This window comes from Silene latifolia, chromosome X (genome assembly GCF_048544455.1).
Source record: "Silene latifolia isolate original U9 population chromosome X, ASM4854445v1, whole genome shotgun sequence".
NCBI classification, from domain to species: Eukaryota; Viridiplantae; Streptophyta; class Magnoliopsida; order Caryophyllales; family Caryophyllaceae; genus Silene; species Silene latifolia.
In genome coordinates, this window is record NC_133537.1 from 6,916,019 (window position 1) to 6,942,951 (window position 26,933).

Sequence of the window (26,933 nt, forward strand, 5' to 3'; positions counted from 1 at the left end):
GCTAAGATTTGATATTACTGAAATTTTTTTTAATGTAATATTTATGTTTATGGTTTGTATGATTGTATCTGAATAAATTAAAACCGCATCTTATATCAGAAAAAAAAAAGCTAAAATATTATGAATTAATAAATAGGTAATGATAAATACAACCCGACCCTAACCATAACCGACTTCCTAAGAGTGCGTAGATCTCCATTAACTCAATTATTAAGGAAGACCAATGCTTAAATAGATCTTAGTCCCTAACAACCATATAATACACCGCAACTATAAGGATGGTAGCCCGCATGAATCGTGTCCATGTGAAATCCTCTTTACACCAAAATTATACTCGTTACGTAATTTGGATTCAACGCAAGGCGTGGATCTTGGCACATAATCAAATACTTTCAACTCCAATCCATTAATTGGACCCACTTAATTATTGGGTTTTCACCTACTCACCTAAAACAAAAACATCATAAAATGAGGAAGAAAAAACTATAATATTTCATCAAATAATAAAATGCTAACAACATAGTCACATTGGATTAGGTATTATACAACTAACTCAATTTGACATTACAAGATAATGGGATAATGACTAGTTCTTATAACAATTTATCAAATTAAAGTACAAATAATTGAGTAAATTTGAGTTGTACCTTTGTTGGAAAATTGCATGATTGGATTTGTGAGTCGTCAGGAGGAGTATACATGTAAATATGTAATACTTTTAAGTTAACTAAAGATGTTATTTAGATTAGAACTGACAAATAGTGACTCGACCTGATACGAAACGAAGTAAGCAGGTTCAGATTGAGACATTTTGATCCATTTAAATAATTGAGTCGATACGAAAGTTAAATGGGTCTGGTTAGGGTTGGGGTTTTATGACGCGAATGAACCCGACATGAATAGCCCATTTAATCTAAATGGGTTGAAATGAAGTTGGTTTTACCTGTTAACCTATTTACCAATATGACCTTATATCATATATAGTGGTAAACTAATAAGTTAAAAAAACATGCAAATGAGATGTTGAAATCATACATTTTTATTAGATTACCGCGTAACATTTCAAAAAGAAAAGCATTAATTTTGTTTTCCACACTTTGATTAAGCCATTTTAGATGTGAAAGGGTTTGAACATGTCATTTGGTAGGTCGTTTTGGGTTAAACAAGTTATTCAGGTTAAATGTGTTAAGTGAGTTTATTAAGATAAAATTGAGTTGTTTAAGGATAAATGGGTTAAACAAGTCGGATTGAGTTATAAGAAAGTTAAATTGATTGGGTTAGGATTGAGTGTATGATCACTTTAAGTAAACGGGTTTGGTTAAGATAGTTAAGGGGTAGATGACCCATTTATATGTGACACAAACACGAACTCAACACGACACAACTAGTTTTCCAACTCTAATTTAGATGGGGTACTTCATTGAAAATATCTACTGATAAGCTTAAATGACTATTGCTTAAAGCGATTGAAAATATTACACATATTAACAAAGTTCGCTTTCTAATATGTAACCCCATGATAAGAACTCCACTGTTAAACATGATTGTTGATGGGGAGTAACTAATCTTAGGATGAGTGACATTCAGGGAAGGTTTTCAGGGATGCACATGGGTGTGGTCAAAATATGCAAAATATGTTGATCTATGGGCTAAATAAACAGCATGACAGGCTACCGTGAGTAACCGTTTGACCCATATTAATCTATGGACTAAATACACAGCCTGATAAGCTACCGTAAATAACCGCTCCCGATTAATATTTAAGTCGGGGTATTACAATATACTTACGTTAACAAATTCCTTGATTAATGTCCTATTCTTTTGGACTTAATTTCAGCTTATTTCAGTTCAATCAACTCTATTCAGTTTAGTTAAGTTCAGTTCAACTCAGCTCATCTCCTCACAAATTAACTTTTACTTCAATTAAGTTAAGTTCAGTTCAGCTCCATTTAATTAAGTTCATCTCTTTTCAGACGAAAAAAAAAGGGCCTTGGAGTATTTGTATAATTTGAGATAAGCGTGGTTAACCCTTGAGATAAAAGTGAAAGAAAAGAAGAGAGAAATGTAAACTTTATGATAAAGGGTTTTTCTTACCTGTGTTTGGGCACATGTTAAGAACACCAAAATCGAAATAATTAAGTGTTTTTCTATTAGAAAAAAGGGTTTTTCTAATGTTAATAACCTATATGTGGAAATAATAACAAGATAATCTTATGAGATATCCAAAAATAAACTCATTTTTACCATAATTAATGAGATTATCTTGTTATTATTCCACATATAGGTTATTAATGTATGCCCTTAGGGCACACGTTAGAAAAACCCAAAAAGAAAGGTAAAGGTGGTTACATATTTCAGTTTTTCATAAAAATAAGACTTAATTATTTCCTTTTTGGGTTTTTTAATATGTACCTAGTGAGCACGTGATAAAAAAGCCCTAGATAAATGAGGCGAGATTCGTAATTTAGGGGCGAAATTAAGCAACTCCAAATCACATACACACCAGATTATGAAACCAAATACATAATTAGATTTTTGGTCTAAACGGAGCTACAAGGGCCATTTGATTCTAACGAGGTTCAAACTCAGGTCATAAATACCATTTTCATGACTTTATTAACTAATTAGTTGACATCTACAAATACATACTTAATTAATTAGTATGGTGTAATGTAGTACCTTTCAAAATTCGTGATTCCTAATCTTATCTTTATTAATTCAGAAGACAATGCTGAATGGAGAATGCGCCACCTCATTTGTACAACTTTTTTTTTTTTTTGGAAATTCAGGTTATGGTGGGTCCCGTTGGTGTGCAAAGAATTTATTTCTTCAAATCGTCTGCCGATACAACCATGCGATAATTTCCGTCTTAAAAAAATTAATAATAAAATTACATAATTAATAATAAAATTACATAATTACGAGAATAAATTACATTTTGTTCCGGGTATGAATTCCGAAGCAGGTTTGTTTACCACGCTAGCTTTGTCGAATAATGCCTCTTCTAGCCTTGACTGCTCTCCTCGGCCTCTCCTGCGACAATGAGCAAACTGAGGGCTTGGCTTTGTGCCAAGCGTACTCACTCCGACGCTCAAGTCAGTGAACTTATTGTGATTCAGTGGTATGTTGCTTGATGACGTGTATTGTAGAGAGATGAGAGAGATAATACCAATTTAAGGGGTTCTTAGGTTAGATTCCCGATCCCTTCCTCAATGAGGATTGAGGAGTATTTATAGACTTTCACCTTTTGTCACGTAGTGGCCAAGTGGGCCAAGTGGCACAAAGCGGTGAAAAGATCGATCTACCCTCGGCCGAGGGACCTATGGCAGCCGGCGAGCCTGGTTGACTCCATGCCGAGGGTTCTTGGATATGAGTACGCGGGTAGGTGCCCTGGCTGGTAGGTTGCCATCCGAGACCCAGTCGGCAGCAGCCGAAAGGTCGCATCGGCTGGGATGTCTAAGTCATTGGCTTGTCTTGTGGATATCTTTGACCTCGTTCAATATGTTGACTTGGTCACGGGCATGAGAATATGCCCCATCAATTTGCCCCCCGGCGTAGTCATGCCGTGGTATGGGCTCCGATGTATCGAGTGTATATTCGTGCAAGTATTTTTTTTTGCAAAATTTCAGTATCGGCTTCTTCGAAGCATCGGCGTGGTTCTTGTTAGGCGCATCAGTATCCCCCCTCCACATGGATGTGTAATGGACATCAAAATGTGGAAGAGAAGGTCTTCTTAGCCGGCGGACCCAAGGTTGAGAGTGCTTAGGTGTATTTTTGATTGCCCCACGGTGCTACCTAGCTTGGTTAGTCGTGTTCTTGGCGGAGAATAGATACTTTAGGAGTTTTCTTTGAGGAAGGTGAATAGGCAAAGGGATATGAAGGGGCGTGTTGAAGACGCTTGGTTTCTTGTTGCTTTGATTGACATTCAATCATTGCGTCGATTGACATTCCGTGTATGCATGCCTGACATGTGTCTCTTCGTTGATTGGCTGACGCTTCATGGGCTGCGTTTTGATTGGTCCTCCTTTATGGGCCTTTGCCTATAAATACCAGGAGAGGCCGAGGAGAGCAGTCAAGGCTAGAAGAGGCATTATTCGACAAAGCTAGCGTGGTAAACAAACCTGCTTCGGAATTCATACCCGGAACAATTGGCGCCGTCTGTGGGGAAAATTTGACGAGCTGTTCGACGATAGGCTCGAGGCTAAAGAGAAGGCTGCGGCGGATAAGGCTGCCGAGGACGCGAGGGCCAAGAAGGAGGAGGCGACCGCTGAAAAGGCGGCCCTTGCAGAGGAGACGAGGGCGGCCAAGGAGGAGGCCGCCAGACTGAAAGCAGCTGAGGATGCTAAGAAAGCTGCGGCGGATAAGGCAGCTGAGGATGCTAAGGCTGCTAAGAAAGCTGCGGCGGATAAGGCAGCTGAGGATGCTAAGGCTGCCAAGAAAGCTGAGGATGCTAAGGCTGCCCAGATTGCACCTAAGCCGCTCACCGAGGGTAACGCTGCTGATGGCGGTAAGGGCAAGCAGCAACAGGCATAGGGAGACGGGCGGTCGTCACCAGGCTCACCCGGCGTCTCGGATAGCTTCAGCTATTCGGGGGCCAACTATTAAGCCTTTTCTCCCTGCCATCCTTTTGGCGCTTCAAAGAACCAGTCCGAAACCTTTTGCTTTACTTTTCCTTGTATTTTTGTAAGACCCTGGTAGGTAGAGTCTTGGCTTATCCCAAAGGGGACGGCCGTCGTCTGTGTTTCTCCTTCTTGTAACTCGTTATCTTTTTCTTAATGAGAATTTTGCTTGCTTTGCCTCTGGCTGGGCCGTGGCATTTGGTTTATCCCTTCACTTGTCTTCGGGCGTTAATTAATTGAGCGCTTTTCGTTTTTACCTTTGGCTTCACCGAGCGCGTTAGAATGCGTATCTCAACCGTGTTTAACGTCTTTAAGCTCGGTCTTAATTTGCCGAGGGTAGTTGCGTTAATTAATTGAGCGCTTTTTCGTTTTTACCTTCGGCTTGGCCGAGGCAGTTAGAATGCGTATCTCAACTGTGTTTAACGTCTTTAAGCTCGGTCTTAATTTGCCGAGGGTAGTTGCGTTAATTAATTGAGCGCTTTTTCGTTTTTACCTTCGGCTTGGCCGAGGCAGTTAGAATGCGTATCTCAACTGTGTTTAACGTCTTTAAGCTCGGTCTTAATTTGCCGAGGGTAGTTGCGTTAATTAATTGAGCGCTTTTTCGTTTTTACCTTCGGCTTGGCCGAGGCAGTTAGAATGCGTATCTCAACTGTGTTTAACGTCTTTAAGCTCGGTCTTAATTTGCCGAGGGCAGTCGCGTTTCACTCGTCTCTTCCCGGCTAGTTACCGGGGCAACGGAGTTTACGTTTTGACCGCCGTTGAACATATGTTAGCATATCGGCTCGTCCCCGTCGCTCCCCGTTAAAGGCCGGGATGATCGAGGTTTTCGCTCTGTCTGCTGTGTACATATGTTAGTATGCCTTCGATTGGGGTGGATTAACACTTTGATGAAAAACTTGGATGACTCCTCATTAGATATGAATATGCATTGGGGTGCCAACAATTGTTTTGGGCAACTCATTTGTTATACAAAGTATTTTCCGAGATTGTTTCGGTGTTCCAATGGCTCATCAAGGGTACATCTCCCATGTCCCGTCACCAGGTATGTACCCGGCCTCATTTCTTCAACTACCTTGTAGGGACCCTCCCGATTGGCCGTCAACTTGCCATGGATGTTTCCTTTGTTGGTGGCGGCCGACTTCCTTAGGACCAGATCTCCTACTTTTAAGTCCCTTTTGTGGACTCTTCGGTTGTAGGCTCTTTTCATTCGGCTCGATATCTTTGCTAAGTTGAGGCGTGCCGTATCTCGGCTTTCTTCGACCAGGTCCAGGGAGGTTCTTAGGCCTTCCTCGTTTTCATCCGGGTTAAAAGTGGCCGTTCTGAATGTTGGCACCGTTGCTTCAATCGGCAGGATCGCCGGACCCGTAGACTAGGTGAAAAGGACTGCACCCGTTGCTTCTTTCTCCGTGGTCCGGAGGGACCATAGAACGCCGGGTAGCTCATCGGCCCATCTTCCCTTGAGGTCTTCAACCGTCTTCTTCAAGCCGTTGAGGATCGTTTTTTATTGGCCGCCTCGCCCGTTGCTCTTCGGGGTGGTGGGACGGAGGAGTATGCGAATTTTATGCCGAGTTCTTCCAACCAGCTCATTATTGTGTCACTCCAAAATTCTCGGCCATGGTCGAACACCATGACTTGGGGTAACCCAAAACGAGTTATGACATTTTCCCAGATCACCTTTCTTACGGCCGCCGCGGTCTTCGCAGTAATCGCTACGGCCTCAACCCATTTGGTGAAGTAGTCGACGACGACGATTAGGAATTTTCTTCCTCCGGATGCCGTTGGAAATGGCCCTAGTAGATCCATTCCCCACTGTGCAAAGGGAAGGGGATTAAGCACTGTTGCGGGTCTCGGGAAGGTGCGTGTATCACCCGGAGCGTGCATCCGCGATTGTTGCATTTTCTGGTTTTGTTTCGGAATCTTCAAGCATGGTGGGCGAAGTAGCCGGCTCGGAGAGCTTTGTGGGCTAGTGTTCTTGCCCCCATGTGATGACCACAGATGCCTTCGTGTATTTACAAGATATTAGCTCGCATCTACCGGACCGACACATCTTAGGAGTGGCTTTGTCGCGGACCTCCTGTATAACTCTCCTTCAAACACCAAGTACCTTCTTTGCGATCCTCTTTATCTTTTGTGAGAGGTTGCGGTCCTCTGGTAATTCATTTGACAGTTTATACCCCTTTATCGGAGTCATCCATGTTGTCTCGGTTTCCACGTCGCACACCATGCCGATGGTTTCGTCAATGCTTTTAGCGTTCTCGATGTCCACCAAAGACGGTTCGGTTGGTGATATTCTTTATGGTTGAATCGCCAGCTTTGAGAGAGCGTCGGCCGGTTGTTCTCGACACAGGGATGTGTCGCATTTTGAATGACTTCAATTTTGAGGTCTCGGCTTTTACCTTTTCCAGGTATCTTACCATCCCATCGTCCCGAGCCTCGTACTCTCCTTCGTATTGGTTAGTTACCAAGAGAGAGTCATTTTCAAAATGATGTGTTCCTTGGTGGCTCTCGGCTAACTCAACTCCGGTTATCACCGCCTCATATTCGGATTCGTTGTTTGAGGTCGAGAAGGTAAACTTCAAAGCGTACTCGAACTCGTCCCCGTTTGGGCTGATGATAAGGATGCCGGCTCCCGAGCCGTTCGTTGTGGAGGATCCATCGGTATATACCTCCCACATGCCGGGACACGATTCTTCATGATACGTGCACTCGGCCAAGAAGTTCCCGCACGCCCTTTTATCGAAGGCCTTGGTTTGTATTGAATGCCGAAGCGAGATAGCTCATTTGCCCATTTGATAAGTCCGCCCGATTGTTCGAATTTTTCCAGTGTTTTCTCCAACGGCTGGTCGGTTAAGACCGTCATGGGATGTGCGTCGAAGTAGGGTTTCAACTTCCTTGCGGCAACAACCACGGCAAAGGCCGCTTTTTCAATCAGCGGGTAGTTTCTCTCGGCGGAACAACAGTGTATGGCGATAAAGTATATTAGTCTTCTTGCTTGTTTTTCTTCTCGACGATTACGGAGATCGTGCGGGCCGAGGTTCTTGCTAAATATAGATATAGCGTTTCCCCGATCGTCGGCCTGGACAGGGTCGGGAGAGTTTGAGATGGGCCTTGATTGTTTGAAAGCCGTGCTCTGTTCCTCCCCCCAGAAGTCTTTATTCCCTTTTAGCACTTTGAAGAATGGGGTGCTCTTGTTACCGACCGAGAGATAAAACGGGCAAGGGCCGCCATCCTCCCGGTCAACATCATAACCTCTTTTCGATTCCTCGGCTCCGTGCAGTCTAGAATTGCTTGGACTTTCTCGGATTGGCATCAATTCCCCTGGGCGCTAACAAGCACGCCGAGGAATTTGCCTTGCCCGGACACCGAAGTTGCACTTTGTAGGGTTAAGCTTCATCTTGTATTTCCTTAGTGAACAAAAAGTCTCGTGTAAATCGGCTAGGTGCTCGCCGTCGGACTTGCTCTTGACAATAGCATCGTCGACGTAAGCCTCAATGTTTCGCCCTTTTTGATTTTGGAACACTTTGTCCACCAGTCTTGTGTAAGTCGCGCCGGCGTTTTTCAAACCAAACGGCATCATCTTGTACATGTAGGTGCCGTGTATGGTGATGAATGCGCATTTAGGCATGTCTTCCTCTCGCCATGAATACTGATGGTATCTGAAAAGGCGTCGGCAGGCTCAGATTGTGTAGCCTGCCGTTGCGTCTATTAAACTATCTATCCGAGGCAAGGGATAGCAATCTTTCGGGCATGCTTTATTAAGTTGCGTAAAATCAACACACATCCTCCACCCCCCTGATGACTTTTTAACCATTACAACATTAGCTAGCCATTCAGGGTATGTACAAGGGATGATAAAGCCCGCATCTAACAACTTATCGACCTCGGCCTTGATGGCATCTTCCTTCTCGGCCGAGGAGTTTCTCATCCCCGCTTCACGGGCGGCGGCTGGGAGTACGTTCACTTGTGAACGATGACTTCTCGGCTTACACTGGCATCTCGGCGGCCGAGTACGCAAAGACGTCTTTGTTCCTTCTCGGCGGGTCAGGAGATCGGCCCTGAATTTTGGTTCAGGCCGACACCGCGATCACGGTGCGTCTGGATCAATCTCTATCTGTTCGGTCTCAACCCCTTCGACCATGGCGACGTGGTTGGTGCTCATCGGTTCGTCCTCTTGTCTTAAGGATGGGTTCTTCCCTTTTTCCTCTTTCTTTGCCACTTTGAAGGATTGCATGTTGCATCCTCTGGCCGATATTTGGACGTTGACCACCTCGTCCTTTTCGTTCTTTGAGACGAGTTTATGAACCTCCCCGCGGTCCGAGATATACATCGGTGTCGGGCCCGGATGGACATTACAAAGATCGACCTCACTCGGGGTGACACGACCGATGAGAACGTTGTATGCGGATGAGCCGTCGATGACCACGAACTCGGACATCACATTCTTGGCCGCGTCGGGTGGCCGAACATCGGTAACTTGATAGACCCCCGGGGGGACCAAGCTGCCCGGAGAAGGCGTACAATGGGTTGGTGCATGGGCTAAGGTCCGCAATTTTCGTGCCGAGCCCTTAAAGCACTCCCCGAACATGATGTTCGTGTAAGCACCCGTGTCAATCGGGCATCTCATGACCAGGTGGTTAGCTATGTCTAAGTGGACTACGAGTGGGTCGCTATGTGGGGCGATGATTCCTTCGTAGTCCTCCTTCCCAATAGTTATGTTCGGGATGTTGGAAGCGCGGCCGTGTGAGTGGGCACGAAGTTGATTTGACCGATACGATCCGTTCAGGTGCCGTTTGTGTCCGCGAGCGGATCCGCCGTTCTCGTTTCCCCCGATGACAACATGAATTGTCCCTATCCGTTCAAAGACGGACTTTTTATCTGAGCCGCCGGTGTTAGTCTTTTGACCTCCGGCAACATATTTGCCGAGGCTCCCCTTAGGATCGGCTCTTCAATGGCATTCTTCAAATGCGGCGATCGTTGGTTAAGTGGCCGGTGTGGCCGTGGTACTCATGATGCAGGCTCGTGTCACCGTCCCCCCTAGGTTTGGGGGGCCTTTCCCACTTCTGCCCCTCGTTTCTGCTCAGGGAGAAGACCTCTGCAGCCGATACGACCAGGGGGGTGTGATCTTTGTACTTCTTATGGTAGTACGGACCTGAACTCCCCCCGGCGTCCGGCCGGGTTCTCGCTTCTGGCGGGCTGTCGGTTCGTGACCTATTATTGTCACGGCGCCCTTCGTCCGGCTTGTCCTCCCGGTGGCTCTTTCTTTCTGAGTGCCCGGCCTCGCCGTGGCCTATCCATATTTTGTGATAGTCTTCGACCTTAATGGCCTGGTCGGCCAATTTCCTGGCGGACTCCAGGCTCAGGCCACCGCACTTGATGAGCTCGTTTTCAAGTCCCCTGCGGGAGGCCTTTCATCCGCGAAGGCCGCTAGTTATTTGTTCAGCTCCCTAATCTGCTGAACCACGGCATCGAACCTCTTCACATAGCCGGAGTGACTCGCCTCCCTCTCCTCGATGGTCGGGAGATCCGATGTCTCAACGGCTCTCCTTTTATTGTAGAAATCTTGGGCCAAGAACGCGTCTCTTAGGTCGGAATAGGAGTATACCGACCCATCGGGTAGCCCCTTGTACCGGCTTTGCGCCATTCCAACCAAGGTCGTTGGGAAAATTCAGACTGCACTCGTCGGGTTGCTCCCACACCGACATGTGAGACTCGAAAGCCTCGGCATGATCGGTTGGGTCGCCTTCTCCTTTGTATGATATAGACGGTAGCTTTAGCTTTGGCGGCACCTGGGTCTCTAGGACGTAGGCACTGAGGGGCTGTCTGACCACGTGTCTAATGACACGCGGCGATCGGCTCCTCGCATCCCTAGTCCGGTCCCTCTCCCCGTGGTGGGAAGGGCTTCTTCTCCGGCTCTGGTGAGTCGGACTCCTTCTTCGACTCTGGTGAGTCGGACTCCTTCTTCGACTCTGGTGAGTCGGACTCCTTCTCCGACTCTGGTGAGTCGGACTCCTTTCGCTCGTCTGGGGCATGCCTCGTGGGCGTCGCGGCGACGTCGTCCTTCCGCGAGTGCGGGAAGGGCTTAGTTCTACCACTGACACTCTGGGCTCCCCCGGCGTCTTGGTAGGCTCAGCCTCTCTTAGTGCTTCGTTCAGGTTTCTCGGAGTCACCTTTTGGGCCCTAGCTTCCTGGACGGGTCCCGCCGCTCTTGTCGGTGTGACGGTGTGAGCGAGCGCAGACGACAATCAGTCCAGGAGTTGCTTGACTTTCTTTGCATCAACCACACGCCCATGACGGTGACTGGTCGGCGGGCGTGGCGTATCGGCATTATTGGCATCCCGAACTCCGGTTGAATTATCCGGCTGGTGGAGGGCTGCACAACCTGCATTGTGGACGGTATCTTAGGGTGGAGGGGCTCTTGATTCACGAACACCTCTTGTTCTTTTGACATCTTCTTAGCTTTTTGGGTGGGTTTTTTTTTTTTTTTTTTTTTTTTTTTTTTTGGTTTGGGAATGTCTAGCTTCTAGTATCTATCCCCACAGACGGCGCCAATTGTTCCGGGTATGAATTCAAGCGGGTTTGTTTACCACGCTAGCTTTGTCGAATAATGCCTCTTCTAGCCTTGACTGCTCTCCTCGGCCTCTCCTGCGACAATGAGCAAACTGAGGGCTTGGCTTTGTGCCAAGCGTACTCACTCCGACGCTCAAGTCAGTGAACTTATTGTGATTCAGTGGTATGTTGCTTGATGACGTGTATTGTAGAGAGATGAGAGAGATAATACCAATTTAAGGGGTTCTTAGGTTAGATTCCCGATCCCTTCCTCAATGAGGATTGAGGAGTATTTATAGACTTTCACCTTTTGTCACGTGGTGGCCAAGTGGGCCAAGTGGCACAAACGGTGAAAAGACGATCTACCCTCGCCGAGGGACCTATGGCAGCGGCGAGCCTGGTTGACTCCATGCCGAGGGTTCTTGGATATGAGTACGCGGGTAGGTGCCTGGCCGGTAGGTTGCCATCCGAGACCCCGGTGGCGGGCAGCCGAAAAGGTCGCATCTACCGGGATGTCTAAGTCATTGGCTTGCTGTGGATATCTTTGACCTCGTTCAATATGTTGACTTGGTCAGCGGGCACAGAATATGCCCCATCACATTTAATTACGGGAATGAATTACATATAATGGGAAGATATTACAGAAATTAATTATAAATTAAATAACTTAAATAATTTTTAAAACTAGATAGTACGATGTTGTTGAGCGCTTTGTGAGAGATCTATGTGCCGAATATGGTGAAACTCTTACTGATGCTAATCCGTCTGTAACTCGGAATGAACATTCACCCGGTAGTTGTGGTTTTAACGCATCCTATTTACGTGGAGAATGTTCATTTCCAGTTAGATCATTGATCTACATTAAACATGTAGATCAGAACTATTAGATAATTACAATAGAAATGTAAAAATAAAAAATTCATAAAAAAACATTCATACGGTCCTAAATACAAACCCGTGCAATTTTGCACGGGTTTAAAACTAGTTTTTTTATCTTTTAACGAAATATCATTTTCATTAATAATAAGTCACACAAGTTTTTATCATCGATATCAAAAATTGACAAAATTCCACCAAGAAATCAAGATTACAAAACTAACCGTCCTACGAATTATGTTGATGATCTTATCTAAGAGCATCCGCAATAATGGGGCTCCCCATATTTTCTCTTTCCTTCTCTTATTCGTCCACCTCATTTTCCACTAACTTTTTCATTTAACCTCCCCATTTCATAACTACATTTATGCAATAATGAAGCTCCCCAATTCACACACAAACATTTGGGAACCTCCCCAAAAGTAACACAAATTGTGTTGCTTTTTTTTTTGGGAGCTTCCCTAAAAACAGTGGAGCCTCAAATAATGGGGAGGTTGGTGCAACAATGAAGATGCCCATATGAGGAGAGAGGGTGCATATGGGGAGCTATTTTCCCACCTTTGCGGATGCTCTAAGGCCATCATTAGAGCTTGTAGGTCTGGCCCGACCCGAACTGAGCAAACCCGACCCATCCCGTCCCGACGACCTATAACACGACACGATTTGATAACCAGTGATCCGAATTTGAACCCGACCCGACCCGATATTGACCTGATTAAATTGTTTACCTGATAATTATTAAGCTTAATATATATTGATCAAATTGAAAGCGATTTAATGTTAGTTTGATAGTTTTGATTTAATAATGAAGTAATTAAACCAAATAATGGTCAAAAAAATAATTTTAATGGTAAAAAATTGAAGTAATGCAATAAAATCGCTAGACTCGATAGTGACCCGACCCAACCCAATACATCATTTGACCCGATAAAGACTCGACTCGACCCGAAAGGATATGTTGACAATTGACCTGATATGACTGTAACCCAATATGACCCAACCTGACTTGACCCGATCTAAACCCGACCCGACTTAGCCGATTGCCAACTCACCTGACACAAGTAATTGGGCTATCGAATTGATGAAGGGGGTAGATTTGTAGCCCATTGTGGACAACACTAGGGTTTCTTTCATCTAAGACAGAGGAAGAGGCCGCAGTTCTGATCTTACCAAACCACAATCCCAAATATTTACCAAAAAAAAAAAAAAAAAAAAAAAAATCCGACCTTTATCCAAATCCAACTCTTATACTATTGCAATTAATAATAATCTTTCCTTATAAATTAAACATAATCGTAAACGTAAACATGCATAATCATAATCAAATCATGGCGGAAGACGAGCTACCATCGATTGATGAAACACCATGGTTATTAGCCGGTTTACTTGAAAACAAAGATGATGCAAAACTTGATCAGAAACAAACTTTTTTCACAATTAATGACAACAATTCAACCGTCAAGAAAATTGTTGAGTTACAGGGCAAGTCGATTATTGCGTCTGTTATGGGCTGGTTTATTTTACGTGACCTTGAAAATTCGACAATTTATACTCTTTGGAACCCGATTACTCGTAATTCGATACTGCTTCCTGAATTACTTGACTCACCTGCGGAAACAGAACATGTTACGTGTATATTCACTTCGCCACCGAATTATTATGAAGATGGCTTTGATACCGCTAAATGTGTTCTTTTACTTTTCTGTAAAGGACTCGTCTTTTTTTGTAGGCCTATGAATGAGGATTGTAAGTGGGTTAAACAACGTCTCGAGCATGACAGCGACATTGTGAGAATTTCACAGGGTGTTACTCTTAATGACGGGGTTATATACGCGTACGCTAATTTGTTTAATGATAATGAGGAAGACGGAAGTTTCCATACCGTATTTGCTCGTTTAAAAGTCGGGTTGAATTCTGTTGGTTTCGAAGTATTGAGTTTGAAATGTCCTTTGTCGAAGATCGTATATAAAATGTTTACAAGAGAAATTAGTTATTTGGTTGAAGTTTGTGGAGATTTGTATGCTGTAAACGTAATACCTCGTCAGTTAGACTTAGAGAACGTTAAGGGTTATGACATTGTTAGGGCTTTTGTTTGGAAATTGGATTTGTCGAAAATGGAGTGGATTCAGGTCGAGTCATTAGGAGATCGTGCATTTTTGGTAGGTCATAGTTGTTCTACTTGGTGTTGGGCTGACACCTGTCGTGGTCGAATTGAAGGGGATTGTATTTATGAGGTTAGTACCGGTAGTGATACTATACATCAATACCGGTTACAAGATAATAGTTACACTTTCTTGCCGTCTCATGCCAATTTTCGGAATTCCTCTTATGGTCCTATTTGGTTCATGCCCCATGATCGTACAAGGTTTGCTACACTTGCTTACTCCGTATCATTGTTATTATTGTTGTTATTGTTATTACTATTATTATCGTTGTTGTTGATTGTTGAATTGTTACAAATTAATGATGAATTGACGAACAAATGCAAAAAATTGAAGGAAAAACTGATTATACCACTTAGTCCTATAGTTAAGATTGATAGCAACTCTAAAGTCGATCAAAGAACTTATCTTTACGAGTTATTTTATACTCCCTCCTATTCTAGATAAGTGTCCCATTATAGGGATGACACGAGAATTAAGGAAAAGAGTTAAATAATGTAAAGTAGTGTGCTGGGGTGAGTTAATTGGAGAGAAGGAAGCTATTGTGGGGTATTATTGTGAGTGAAGTGATTAAAATAAGTATTGTTTTGGGTTGAGGTGGGGTATTGTCGTGGGGTTGAAGCGATTAAAATAAGTATAACAGTTTACCAAAGATAGGCAATGAGACATTATTGTGAATAGACAAAAATGGACAATGGGACAGAATAGGAGGGAGTACCACTTAGTTGGCTGGTGTGTGGTCACGACTCTCATTTCTTAAACAAGTGATCAGGGGTTCGTTCGATTCCTGACTCTTGTGAATGAAAAAGCCAAACTTGGGAGCCGGTCAACCTATTAAATTGTTTTCAGTTCCCCGAAGGAGATTGTCTGAGTTGTCGGTAGGGGATACTCTTGGTCAACACCAAAAAAAACTTAGTCCTATAGTTTAAGATTAAGATTGATAGCAACTCTAAAGTCGATCAAAGAACTTATCTTTACGAGTTATTTTATGTTGATTACATAATTTTGTTGGTGCAAAGAGAGACATATAGGCAGTTTAATTTACAGGATAAGAAATTAGCCTGAATTATATTTCGAGTTAAACTAGTTGACATATGCAATTGACAGGTTAACATCGTTGGAGAAGACTATCGTGGAAAAGATTCAGGATATTCATCTTGTCGAGAAGACTAAGTATGTTGAAGAGTTGGAAGTGATGAACAGAGAGATCCCAACATCATTGCTCTTGGAACTTCCTTTAGATGTAGTGACATCAATAGCGGATCGTATGCATTGGTTCGATTGCATGAATTTTCGTGCCACTTGTAAGAAAATGCACTCTGAAATCTCTAAACCAAAATGGAAAGCCAATAGTTCATTACCTTTATTCATGTTTCTGAAGAATAGTGAAGGCATTTGTGAATTATGGGATCCAATCTATCAAAATAATGGCACCATTACCAAAAAATTACCTTATTTACCCTCAATCGTATCCACAGTCGAGTTTTGCAAAGATGATTGGTTGTTGTTGCGTTCCCACGAGGGATGCTATTTGCAATATCTAAACTTGTTTACAGGGGAAAAAGGTGAATACCCAACTGAATCCCTGGCTCCCGGCCTTTCAAGTTTTGTATTATCGACATCTCCTATTTCTCCCGATTGTGTAACAGCTGGAATTGGCAGTATGGGTTATGTTGATGTTAGCGTTCTTCAAGCTGGACATGTCGAATGGGAAACGTTCCAAATTGACATGCAAGGGGCAGTTGGTTTCCAAGCTAACAATAATTCTAGCCCCAAGTATCACAATGGAGCATTTTATTTCCTAGACGAGAGTGGAAATCTTGCAGTTCTTAAATTGATTGATGAAGGATTCGGTTGGTCGATTTTCAAGGGTCCACTACAAGAAAACGACAGTCGAAGTCGAAATCTAAGTGAGTGCTACATAGCCGAGCTTGATGGACAACTCATATACGTTTTTATTCAAGACCTTGGATCTAAGGTTCAAGTGTACAAGTTTGATATGAACAAGAAGCTTTGGGTTGAGGTTAAATGCCTAGGGGATTTCATGTTATTTGTGAGTTCAGCATCATCATTTTCGGTAGCAGCAAAAGAGAGTAGCATGAGGAACCGGATTTATCTGCCGAAACGTATTGGTAATGAAATGGTCTTCTATTCACTCGACACTGGCAAGTATCATACTTCAAGCAGCAAAGATACTTATGAGAAATTCCATGGCATGATCTCACAACCATTTTCTTGTTGGGTATAATTTTCTATTACTACTTAAGTTATTTTGCAAACCATGGTCCTTCTGGAGGCTTTTGTTTAGAAACAGTCTTATTGTCTTTTAATCCGAATTTGCTCATTTGGTGCCAGCATTCTGTTGTTTCTGAATTTTCTTTTTCATTCTCGGTTTTGTAAGACATTGCATCAAATATTGTATTATCGTGTTAAAAACTATCGTCTGAGGCGATCTTTCACCAAGTAGTGTCAACAATCAGTATCAGTTGATTACTGTCGAATGGCAATTCTGATTTTTTACAGGAGGAAACAGTCAAATACTCAAATCACTAACAATTTAGTCTGTCATCAACTTGCTAAATTCGTACAATCTATTATCTTCATAGTAAATCATAGCAGCATTTTTATATCAGAGAGGTCATTCATTGGTATTTGTAAGCTACCCATTCCTAGAATCCTAGGTGAAGCGGCACCATGATTGATTCTTACAGACGAGTCGGAACTTGAAAATCAAATTACATTCTGTTTGATTAATAATAAATCCTACACTAGTTAAGACAATTGTTGAATTACATGGTAAGTTTTCTAGCTTCCAACCATGGTTGGTTATTCCTACGCTAAAGATGAGGCAGGTCTTGACCCTAAATGTGCCGGTCATTTTCAGGTTCATGTTATTTTCGGGCGGGTTTTGGTCGATTTTTCGGATCGGGTAAGCTTTTGACAGTTCTACCGCTCTAACCCTTTCTTCCCCTATATTCCTGCATCCTACTATTTGTGGTGGACTGTTGGTACTTGGTAGTGCATAAATGTCCCAATTCTTCTGAGTCATGTGTCCAGAGACTCAATCTTTGGACGTTTTAGGTATACATGATAGTCCAAGCCCACAACTAATAATGGGCTCTTTGCACTTTTCATACGAAACATTCAGTTTTTTTTTTTTTTTTTTTTTTTTTTTTTTTTTTAAGGTAAGAAAACTAGGTTGGTCATCCTGCAGAGACCAACCTATCTCATCCTTTCGAATGAGGAGGTAAGTTGAAGCCCACCGGCTATCAAACCACCTCGAAAGAGTTGGACATGAATGTCCAATAGAAGCCATGAAGTCAACAACCTTGTTGGCTTCATTTAAAGAATGTTTAATTATCACTTCATCGAAAAAATGAAGGTCTAATTTCACATCCTTAATAATACTAGAAATTTCCCAAGGAATTTGCCAGGTACCTCTAATCGAGTTAATCACACATAAATTATCACCCTCCACAATTAACTTTGAGATTCCTAAATATTTAGCTGCTAAAATGCCTTCTTTTAAAGCGAGAGCTTCCGCAACAAGAATACTATTGGAACCGCACTTTTTTGCTCCTAACAAAACGACTTTACCATTGTGATCTCTTATTGAATATCCTAAGACAGCTTTACTACCTTCTATTCGCGATCCGTCAAAATTTAGCTTTAGGAAATCGTTTCTAGGTTTTTCCCACCAAATTTCTTCCTTCCTAGGATTGTTTCTAGCTGACTCTTCTATCTCGGGATTGTTGAGATCCTTAAATCTCGTCACATTCCAGGTCTTAATGCTATTATTACATAAAGTAATAAGTTTGCTGATATTTAAGTTAACATTATTAAAGATAATGTCATTTCTATGAAACCATGCATTCCACCAAATAAAGATAATCTTAGTGAAATCATCTCTTGAAATTAAATCTTTCAGAAAATTAAGTTTCGTTAGAAAACTTTGACTTGTAATATTATCATATTTTGACACAAACTCATTGAAACTAATAATGTTCAGGTCTTGAATGACAGATCCAATCAAGGGACATTCGTAAAAAAAATGATCTTTACTTTCAATATGATTGTTGCACAGAACACAATGAGATGAGACATCAATATGACTCTTAAGAAGTCTACTTTTCGTTGGGAGACCGTCAACACAGGTTTTCCAAAGAAAAAATTTCAATTTTGGAGGAATATTCAATTTCCAAATCCACTGAAATTCACATTTGTCAAGAGCTTGATCGAACAAACCTTGCGCTAACCAAGTTGCTGTCTTGGTAGAGAAAGTTCCGTCTGCAGACAACCCCCAAATGAGGGTATCTGGAATATCATTATGCGGTAGAGGAATGTTAGTAATCTGATTAACTATATCGTTATTCACTAAACTGGATACGAAACATTCAGTTTGGTCTGACGGATTATAAACTATATTTTTTAGGGGTGTTCAGAATAAACCGAGCTGCAATAACAGAACCGTTACTTTATTATGAAAACGGTTTGGTTAGGCTTCGTAATTTTAGAAAACCGGTTAACCGAACCGAACCGTTTCACAAAAAAGTAAGCAAAAAATTAAAATATTATATAAAAAATTGTTCTTTCGTTTAATTTTCTTAGTGTTTCCAAATTCAGAATTTGTAATTTGTTAAATTGATTAATACTAAAGTTTACCTAATTAACTTTAATGTTGAGTATAATATATAATGAAAATTTAATTAAACTATTAGATAAAATTAACGAAAACTAAAAAAAAAGTACATGTAGAACGATTATAGGTTAACCGGCGAACCACAAATACCCGTTTAAAGTGGTTAACTGAACCGTTTATAACCGTTAAAAACGGTGCGGTTTAGGTTCGGTGTTTTGCCAAATCCATCCGTGTGCGAACCGAATTAAATATGCACCGAACCGTGAATGAACACCCCTAAAATTTTCGGTAGAAGTTTAGTAAATTCGACTTTCAAAAAGTAAATGCAAAGAAAATAGGAAATGGAGAGAGTATTAATTATTACTCCGTGCCTAACAATATTATCCTCTTCATTAAAAGAACAACCACAGAGCTGAATGGTTGAAAGTCCTTTTTAAAAAAAAATGAAAAATAAAAAAAATAAATGGCCCACCACGTTCACTGATATCTTTTTTTTACCAAGAATTTGTGATCTTTTATATACACTACACAATTAACCTGACAAATTACTTCACCCCTCATAACAACTACACCATTTAACTACAACATAGTATACATTTTACAATGAAGCTTGATTGTCTATGAACAAATGATAATCCATTTCAATTGGGCCAAATTTACTACTATCTTTGAATGATAATTATATTTAAATCCATATTATAAAGAAGGAATCTCTCAGAGATCGAAAAGTGATGGAGATCAAATTATTACTGAAGTTTTTTTCCACCTATACCAGAAAATAAATTAAAAAAGTGTGAAAAAAATATTTAAACCGAAATTATTTATAAGATAAAAAATATACCAATAATTATAGTCAAAATGATGAATAAACATTTGGGAAAAAAATAGCTGAAATAAAATATAGCGTAGAGGCCAGGTTTAAAAATCAAATTTTCTAAATCTACATAACTAATGACATAAAGGTAAATATCTGGTACATATTTCTGGGAAATTATTAAAATTATAGTTACAAAATATTGAAAATTTTATTTAAACTAAGATACAGAAAGAAGAAAAACGTTACTATGAATAAATAAAAACAAATGCAAAAAAAAAAGGCGAAAAATTGTTAAAAAGAGAAAGTAATTACAAACAAGAATATTTTTTGGAGAAAAAATCAGGGATGACTTTAATACTTACGAAACTTGCAATAGGATGAATATCAATAAGACGATAGATCTAAACTAATATAGTTTCTTATGAATTTTTTAGGAAAGAATGAGAGTGAGAGTGATATGAGGTAGGATTCAAGGTTTTAGTTGAGCATAATATTAGTGAGGGAAACTGAGTAGCAATTGAGAGAAAGTGGGATTTCAAGATTGTGACGATCAGAGGAAATTTTGTGTAAAAGATTGATGAAAGAAAACCATCCATCAATCAAAGATTGAGAAAGAGAAAGAGGATAAAAAAGGGGTACATGCAGTGTACAGGAGCGGCGAGTAACAAATTTTAGGTTTGGTGGTGGGTTACTTTATTTTGTGTTTCAATTATGTAAAATTTCATTAATGAGAAATTATAATGGGTACTCCGTAGTTGGTATGTATATGTAGGCTGTTTTTTTATGAATTGCTATCGGCCTTATTAATTACGGATGGTCTTGCTTAAAATCGTCTTAACTTAAGAGTCTCAATCCAGATACACGAAAATTTTGTAACCCATTTTCAAACTGATTTGATATCCGAAAGCCTATCCGATCTAAATGTGTTTTCAGATTGGATATTCAATTTTTCGGACATTTTTCGGATCAGATATCATATCAGTTAGTATAATCCAATGTTTTTCCTGGCTTTAGACGACGTTATCATTAAATCTTTCAGCTAAATTGTTTTAAGTGTGTACCATCATAATTTTCATGTTTCACTAAGTACCAATTGTAATTAAACAAAAATCGCATTATAATTTTCATTTTAAAAGGGCAGGGTCAAAAATTTCATTTTAAAATTGCACGAGTCAAAATTTTCATTTTGTATTTTACCATAATTAACAATCGATACTAAATGAAAAATAGGTTAAAATTTTTCATTTTAAACGTTCTAATTCACGGGTCAAAAATTTCACTTTAAACTTGCACGACTTCTACAAAGTGTACGAGTTTGACTAAATGAAAAACGAGTTTGACATTTTGCACGGGTCTGCTTACAGACCGGTTCAAATTTTACTAATTTTGTTTTATTTTCGCGCGAATACTTTGGTTTGATATGTAAGACGGATTTTTTTGAAGTTGCGCAAGTAGCATGACAGAGTAGTAACTCAAAATTTAACTAACAAGAAGATATATCATACTGCAATCACTACCTAACCAAATGACCCTATGCATTATTTACATTCATTGCAAATAAAGTATAGCCACCGTAAATTACACTAGGCCATATTAGACATAGATTTAGCTTATTGAAACATGTATCTATTTATTATTTCGTAGGTAAGGGGTTCATAAATATTTAGATTAGATTGGCCTATATTATGAAATATGAAGCACAGGCACAAGGGGCTTATCTAATTCCGTATCTACTTATAGTTTTCTCAGCCAAATAAATTTAACGAAATTTAACGACCTATTGCAAGAATTTTGTAACACTTCTATTATATGTTACTATATTTCTAAAATTATATATACAACAAGTACATAGTATGAGTCTACATCATGATATAACTTTTAGTTATGGAGATGAGATGATAAATCAATCTGAACATGTACCTAATACAAGAACACGACGAGATCTTACATCTAACAATCCATCGGTTGACCAAATGTGTTACAGAGTAATATATTTCAAATATTGTACTGTCGAGTTTTAAGATTTATGTTTTGATATATTTCGAAAATAAATTGATTGTTAATATTACCATATTTTGTATACGTCCGTCATGTACAAATCGCTAATTACAAATGAGATTATTATACAGATAAAAAATACTCCCTCTATTTCAATCAATTCTATACATTTCATTAAAATATAACTCACATATATTCAACAAATGTATAGAAATGATTGTAATGGATGAAGTATTAAACATGATACATAAAACGTAATCGTTTTTTTTTTAAATTATTTGAAACCGTGCAAATTGCATAAAAAGGAAAACAAAACATTAAAATTGCACGAAAATGAAAACAAAACTTTTAAATAACAAAATCAAATAGCATTCCCGTGCTATTTGCACGGGTTTAAAACTAGTTTACCATAAAAAGAAAGACCGAATTAATTTTGAAAGTATGACATTTGGCCATTTGGGATCCAAATTAATTCTTTGTTTTTTGTTAATAAGTTGCAAGACCAATATAATACAAACGAGACGGGATTCTAACTTGTTTCCTATTGTCACGATACCTCCATCTCAACCAGTTTAAGACCTCGTCGGTCAAAATAATTCATTCGAATGAACACAAACAGAACAATTGGCCTATAAAGTATAACCTATAATCAACCATGTCCACTTCTTTATTAATAAAGACAACCAAAACAGCATTGTGCTAGTCAAGATCAGCCTGAAGATAGAAAGAATGACAGAAACCAATCACGTAGCACACGTTTCAGCCTTTGTAATTGTAACGTGCTATAATTGATAAAGCGGTGGTATCCCGACTCTTCGACCGACACATGTCATGTTGGATACGTGTTCTAGTGTTGGACACGGTTATTTTGTACAATTTTTTCAATTTATCCCGTCGAACAGGATAAATGTCGGATATGTGACACGACAGCTAAATGAAGTGTCAAAGTCATTAATGAATTCAGTGGCGAAGCCAGGATTTACAGTTAGGGAAACAAAAAAAGTCTTCGGGACGAACAAGTAATGGCATAACGTAAACTAAAAAAAAATCGGAGATTTTAACCAAAACATTTGAATATTTCCTTGCCAGCGTAGACGAGTGTCCTTGCTAGACCCCCCCTAAGTTCGACAGTGGTAATGATAAGAGTATGTCAAGTGAGTATAGGATTGTACTCATGGTCTTGGTTCAAAACCCGTCAGTATATAAATGTCGGGAGTATTTATTAACCCTTTGTGAAAGCATTTGCTTGTCTAGACATGGCTAATGCAAATTCTCCCCCTCATGCAATCATCTTCCCCTTCATGGCTCAAGGCCACACGATCCCTTTGCTAGACTTAGCCAAAGTTCTGTCATTTCGAGGCGTAAAGGTGACCATCATCACTACACCTTCCAATGCTAAACAAATTTCTTCACATTTCGCCACAAAATTCTCATCCACCATTTCGACTCATGTTATACCGTTTCCTGTAGTGGACGGTTTACCTCTAGGTTATGAAAACACGAAAGATCTAACTTCAGACGATCAACGTCTTCCGTTCTTAAGAGCGACTTTGAAGCTAAAACAACCTTTTGAGAGTTATCTTAGGGATCTTGTCGATACAGGAGACCGTCCAATTTGCGCAATTTGCGACTTTTTTCTTGGATGGGCTGTAACTGTTTCCTCTTCCTTAAACATCCCTGGAATACTGTTTTATGGTATGGGAGTCTTATCGACGAAGATTAGTTTTTCCGTATTCATAAATCAGGAATACGTAAGGACTTTAATGAACGGCGAAAAGCTGGAAAATGTGTCTGGATTAGCATGTCCATTCCCCTTGATTCTCGACGATTTCCCTGTTTTTAAGGATATAAATAACCCGTCGAAGAAATTCTTCCAAGAGAACGGTGGTGATGGTGGGACCACCACTTGTTGGGGAGTACTCTGCAATAGTTTTGAAGAACTCGAAGGCGAGTTTGTAACCGCCCTTGAGGAATCCTTTGGAAGATCCCGTGTTAAAGCATGGTGTGTTGGACCGCTTTTACTATACGATGATCCAGAAGAGAATAAAACATTTCCGAAAGACGGAAATGTCTCAAAATCTTCGATTTCTAGTTGGCTAGATGAGCAACATGAGGATGTAATCTATGTCTCATTTGGGACACAATCTTACATATCGAAATCACAAATGGACGAGATTGCGCAGGGACTAGACTCGGCGGGTCACCCGTTCATCTGGGTGGTTCGCTCGAGTAGTTGGACACCGCCGGCGGAATGGGAGGAAAGGGTGAAAGGAAGAGGGTTAGTGATAAGGGAGTGGGTGGATCAAAGGAGTATATTAGCCCATCTAGTAATCGGAGGGTTTTTAAGTCATTGTGGTTGGAACTCGGTTCTAGAGAGCTTGTCTATGGGCGTACCCATATTGACTTGGCCAATTGGCGCGGAACAGCCTCTAAACGCCAAATTAGTGGTGCATGTCTTGAAGGCAGGGTTAGCCATGGATTCGACACTGGACGAGGTACGAGAGGAGGGTGTGGTATATGGGTGTAATGCCATTAGTAGTGGAGTGAAGGAGTTGATGGGTGAAGAGAGTGGAAGATTAGCTCGAAAACGGGCGAAAGAGATAGGATTAATGGCAAGAAATGCTGTAGAGAAAGATGGTTCATCTTCTAAGAAATTGGATCATTTGATCAACTCTTTAAAGGAGCACAGTGTGCGATTAAATTCTTAAAGATTGTTAAAATGATTCAGTAATTAATATGGTTTTAAGAATTTAGTCTTGCGATTTTCGATGTATTTTTTCTAGTTCGTACAATTTTCAGCAACTTTAAATACAGGTTTCGTTCAGAACTTCGGAATTAGTGGATGGTTTCTAAATTCAACTAGTCTTGCTTGTGACGGGTTAATCCCGTCACAAGCTTGTGACCTCTCACAAAAAGGGAGAGGGGATAAGGTGGGGCACCCCCCATGTGCTTCCCACTCACCTTTTAATGGGCATTTTGTGAGAGGAAACGGTATCCGTCACAAGCTTGTGACGGATATCGCCCGTCTTCAATAAGATTTTGTATTCTAAATTTGACGATGTTAATTAAAGACCGTCTCTATTTATGATACCGAAATACAACTATTCCCTTCTATTCACCATATTATTACATTTGCTTTTGCTGGGGAATATGAGGAATCTCATGTGCGTGTGGGGCGATTTTGATGCTAGTTTGAACCAAGGTCACCTTTCATGATTTTACCAACTGTTGGAGATATAGTATCACTATAGGGGCGAAGATATAATTAGAGAATATTTGTTGTCGTGTCGTAGTATGGAGGCCACTGAATGAGAAACGAAATCGTCCCGACTACGGTACAAATCGATATAGGCGTCGTCCCCCAAAGTCACACAACACTCCTAAAAGTTGTGTACTCAACCATTAGGAGTTGACACTCATATAGTCATATGGTATGCTCAAAATTATCATAGAGAAGTAGTAGATGTGACATCCTCATTTATTGCGGAAAAGTAAACACGTAATTCTAGAATAAAACTGCATGAATATGTTTGTAATAGGTTCATTTGGGTAAAAACCTTTAATTTTTAAAACCTGAACCTGTTATAAAGATATCCAAATTGGAAGGTGTCAAACATACAAGGTCTAACTAGAAGTTTCAAAACCTGACCATCGCTAAAGTCGCGAATAGTAAATTATACAACCAAATGTAAAGAGGGAGACATATGTCCCTAAAATGTATGTGACATAAAAAGGGTTTAAGGGTCACCATAAATAAAGCCAATCTAGATTCCAGGGTTACTTTACTCGCTAGCTCGTCCGTGTACCCCATATATGCATCACCTACCTGTCATTCGCATTTTATACAAATACGAAAGCCACAGTCAGTGGGGAGTAACTCCGAGTTCTCCCAGCCACGAAATGTCATAATTAATATAACATGTAAACATAAGAATATGAATACGAATCACACATAGCCTTAGCATATAGATGCTAGACAATCGTGCTTATCATGTGAACAAAAATATAACAACACATAGTCCTTGCATGCGAATACTAGACCGACTCATACTACACTATCATGTGAATCACATAACATCCAGGAATCCAAACTCTATCAACCATAGTCGGCTTGCATCTCACCTTCTATGATTCATAGAATCATCAAACAGGAACGGGCAATATATCAAAGACAGGCATAAGTTCTTAGTACGGTCAATAGTCACTTTGTAACTCGAGTCTATACCACGAGGTAGGGAAGGTAATCGAACCGGTATCTTGGCTCAGCGGTTACTATTAAGAAAACATGGCCAAGAGACAACACAACCCTAGCCTAAAATCACAGAGACCTAGACATGCGGATACACACCACCGCACCCAAGACCCACAACTTTTTTTAAAACAAAGTGAAGTGAGTACCCTAAGGACACCACCGAAGGGTTGGCTAGTACTTAAGCTGACCCCATACTATCAAAATAAGTACCTGAGGTCATGCCTCAACTTGGATATAAATCCACTAGTCAGGAACACAAAGGCTATCAAGCAGTGAACATATACTCGTCAAAGACTATAAAGACCTATCTATGATGAAGGCCGAAATACTCACCTAGGACCTAGTCCCAGCTAGTCCCAGCTTGAATACTTTAGCCCACACCACACAAGACTCACCACACAAGTCAAGTAAGACACCCACTTAACCTTAAGAGGGCAAAAAGTCCTACTTACCAACCTAATGCTAACATTCTATCATGTTAAAGGCTATATAAATGTCTATTTACAGCATACAATCCCAACAGAATCCTCAATATCAATAATAATCCAAATTTCAGCTAACCGACAATACCATAATCTATGAGAACAAGCTAAAATGGCAAAGACAAGAAGACTGAAGTATAAGGCAACCAATTCATCCAACAACCAACATGTGAAATAATAATTACGAATATCAAGGCATAACATAAAACCTCCAATAACAACTAATCTTACCTCAAAGACAAACCCTCGACCCGAGTCCCGCGACGGGTCATCGGTCAAATCGAGGTCGTTGGTTTAAACCTAGTTTGACCAAACTCGTTCGGTCAATCAACGGCCCACTTTAGTCTTGGCCTACTTTTGGCCCAAATTACAAAATTTATCACAATATTATTCTCATGCTATTTCTAATTTCTATCATGTGAAAAACGAAAGTAACACATTATCAATCACCTAAACACTTAACAAACAACAAACACCACATTAACTACTAATGTGACATTAATTCGTCGAGTAACTCGGAATAGTTACCTTAAGCTAGCAAA

At 40.5% G+C, this 26,933-nt stretch overlaps 2 protein-coding genes across 2 annotated transcripts; both read left to right on the top strand.

Annotated features, from left to right (window-relative positions):
• Nucleotides 1-13,201: 13,201 nt before the first annotated feature.
• On the top strand, nucleotides 13,202-16,647 carry LOC141622634 (uncharacterized). The gene is made up of 2 exons (XM_074438648.1): nucleotides 13,202-14,406; nucleotides 15,311-16,647. Exons 1-2 carry the CDS (start codon nucleotides 13,349-13,351, stop codon nucleotides 16,449-16,451), a joined length of 2,199 nt encoding a protein of 732 aa, XP_074294749.1. The 5' UTR covers nucleotides 13,202-13,348; the 3' UTR covers nucleotides 16,452-16,647.
• Nucleotides 16,648-22,693: 6,046 nt separating this feature from the next.
• Nucleotides 22,694-24,495, top strand: LOC141622635 (UDP-glycosyltransferase 73C5-like). Its single transcript, XM_074438649.1, has one exon. It carries the CDS (start codon nucleotides 22,914-22,916, stop codon nucleotides 24,363-24,365), a length of 1,452 nt encoding a protein of 483 aa, XP_074294750.1. The 5' UTR covers nucleotides 22,694-22,913; the 3' UTR covers nucleotides 24,366-24,495.
• The last annotated feature ends 2,438 nt before the right edge of the window (nucleotides 24,496-26,933 follow it).

Excerpts from the sequence above, each read along its gene's own strand:
- LOC141622635 (XM_074438649.1), top strand. The coding sequence starts at position 22,914 with ATGGCTAATGCAAATTCTCCCCCTCATGCAATCATCTTCCCCTTCATG.
- LOC141622634 (XM_074438648.1), top strand. The coding sequence starts at position 13,349 with ATGCATAATCATAATCAAATCATGGCGGAAGACGAGCTACCATCGATT. Across the intron at positions 14,407-15,310 it reads ATGCCCCATGATCGTACAAG|GTTAACATCGTTGGAGAAGA; the intron begins GTTTGCTACACT and ends TGCAATTGACAG.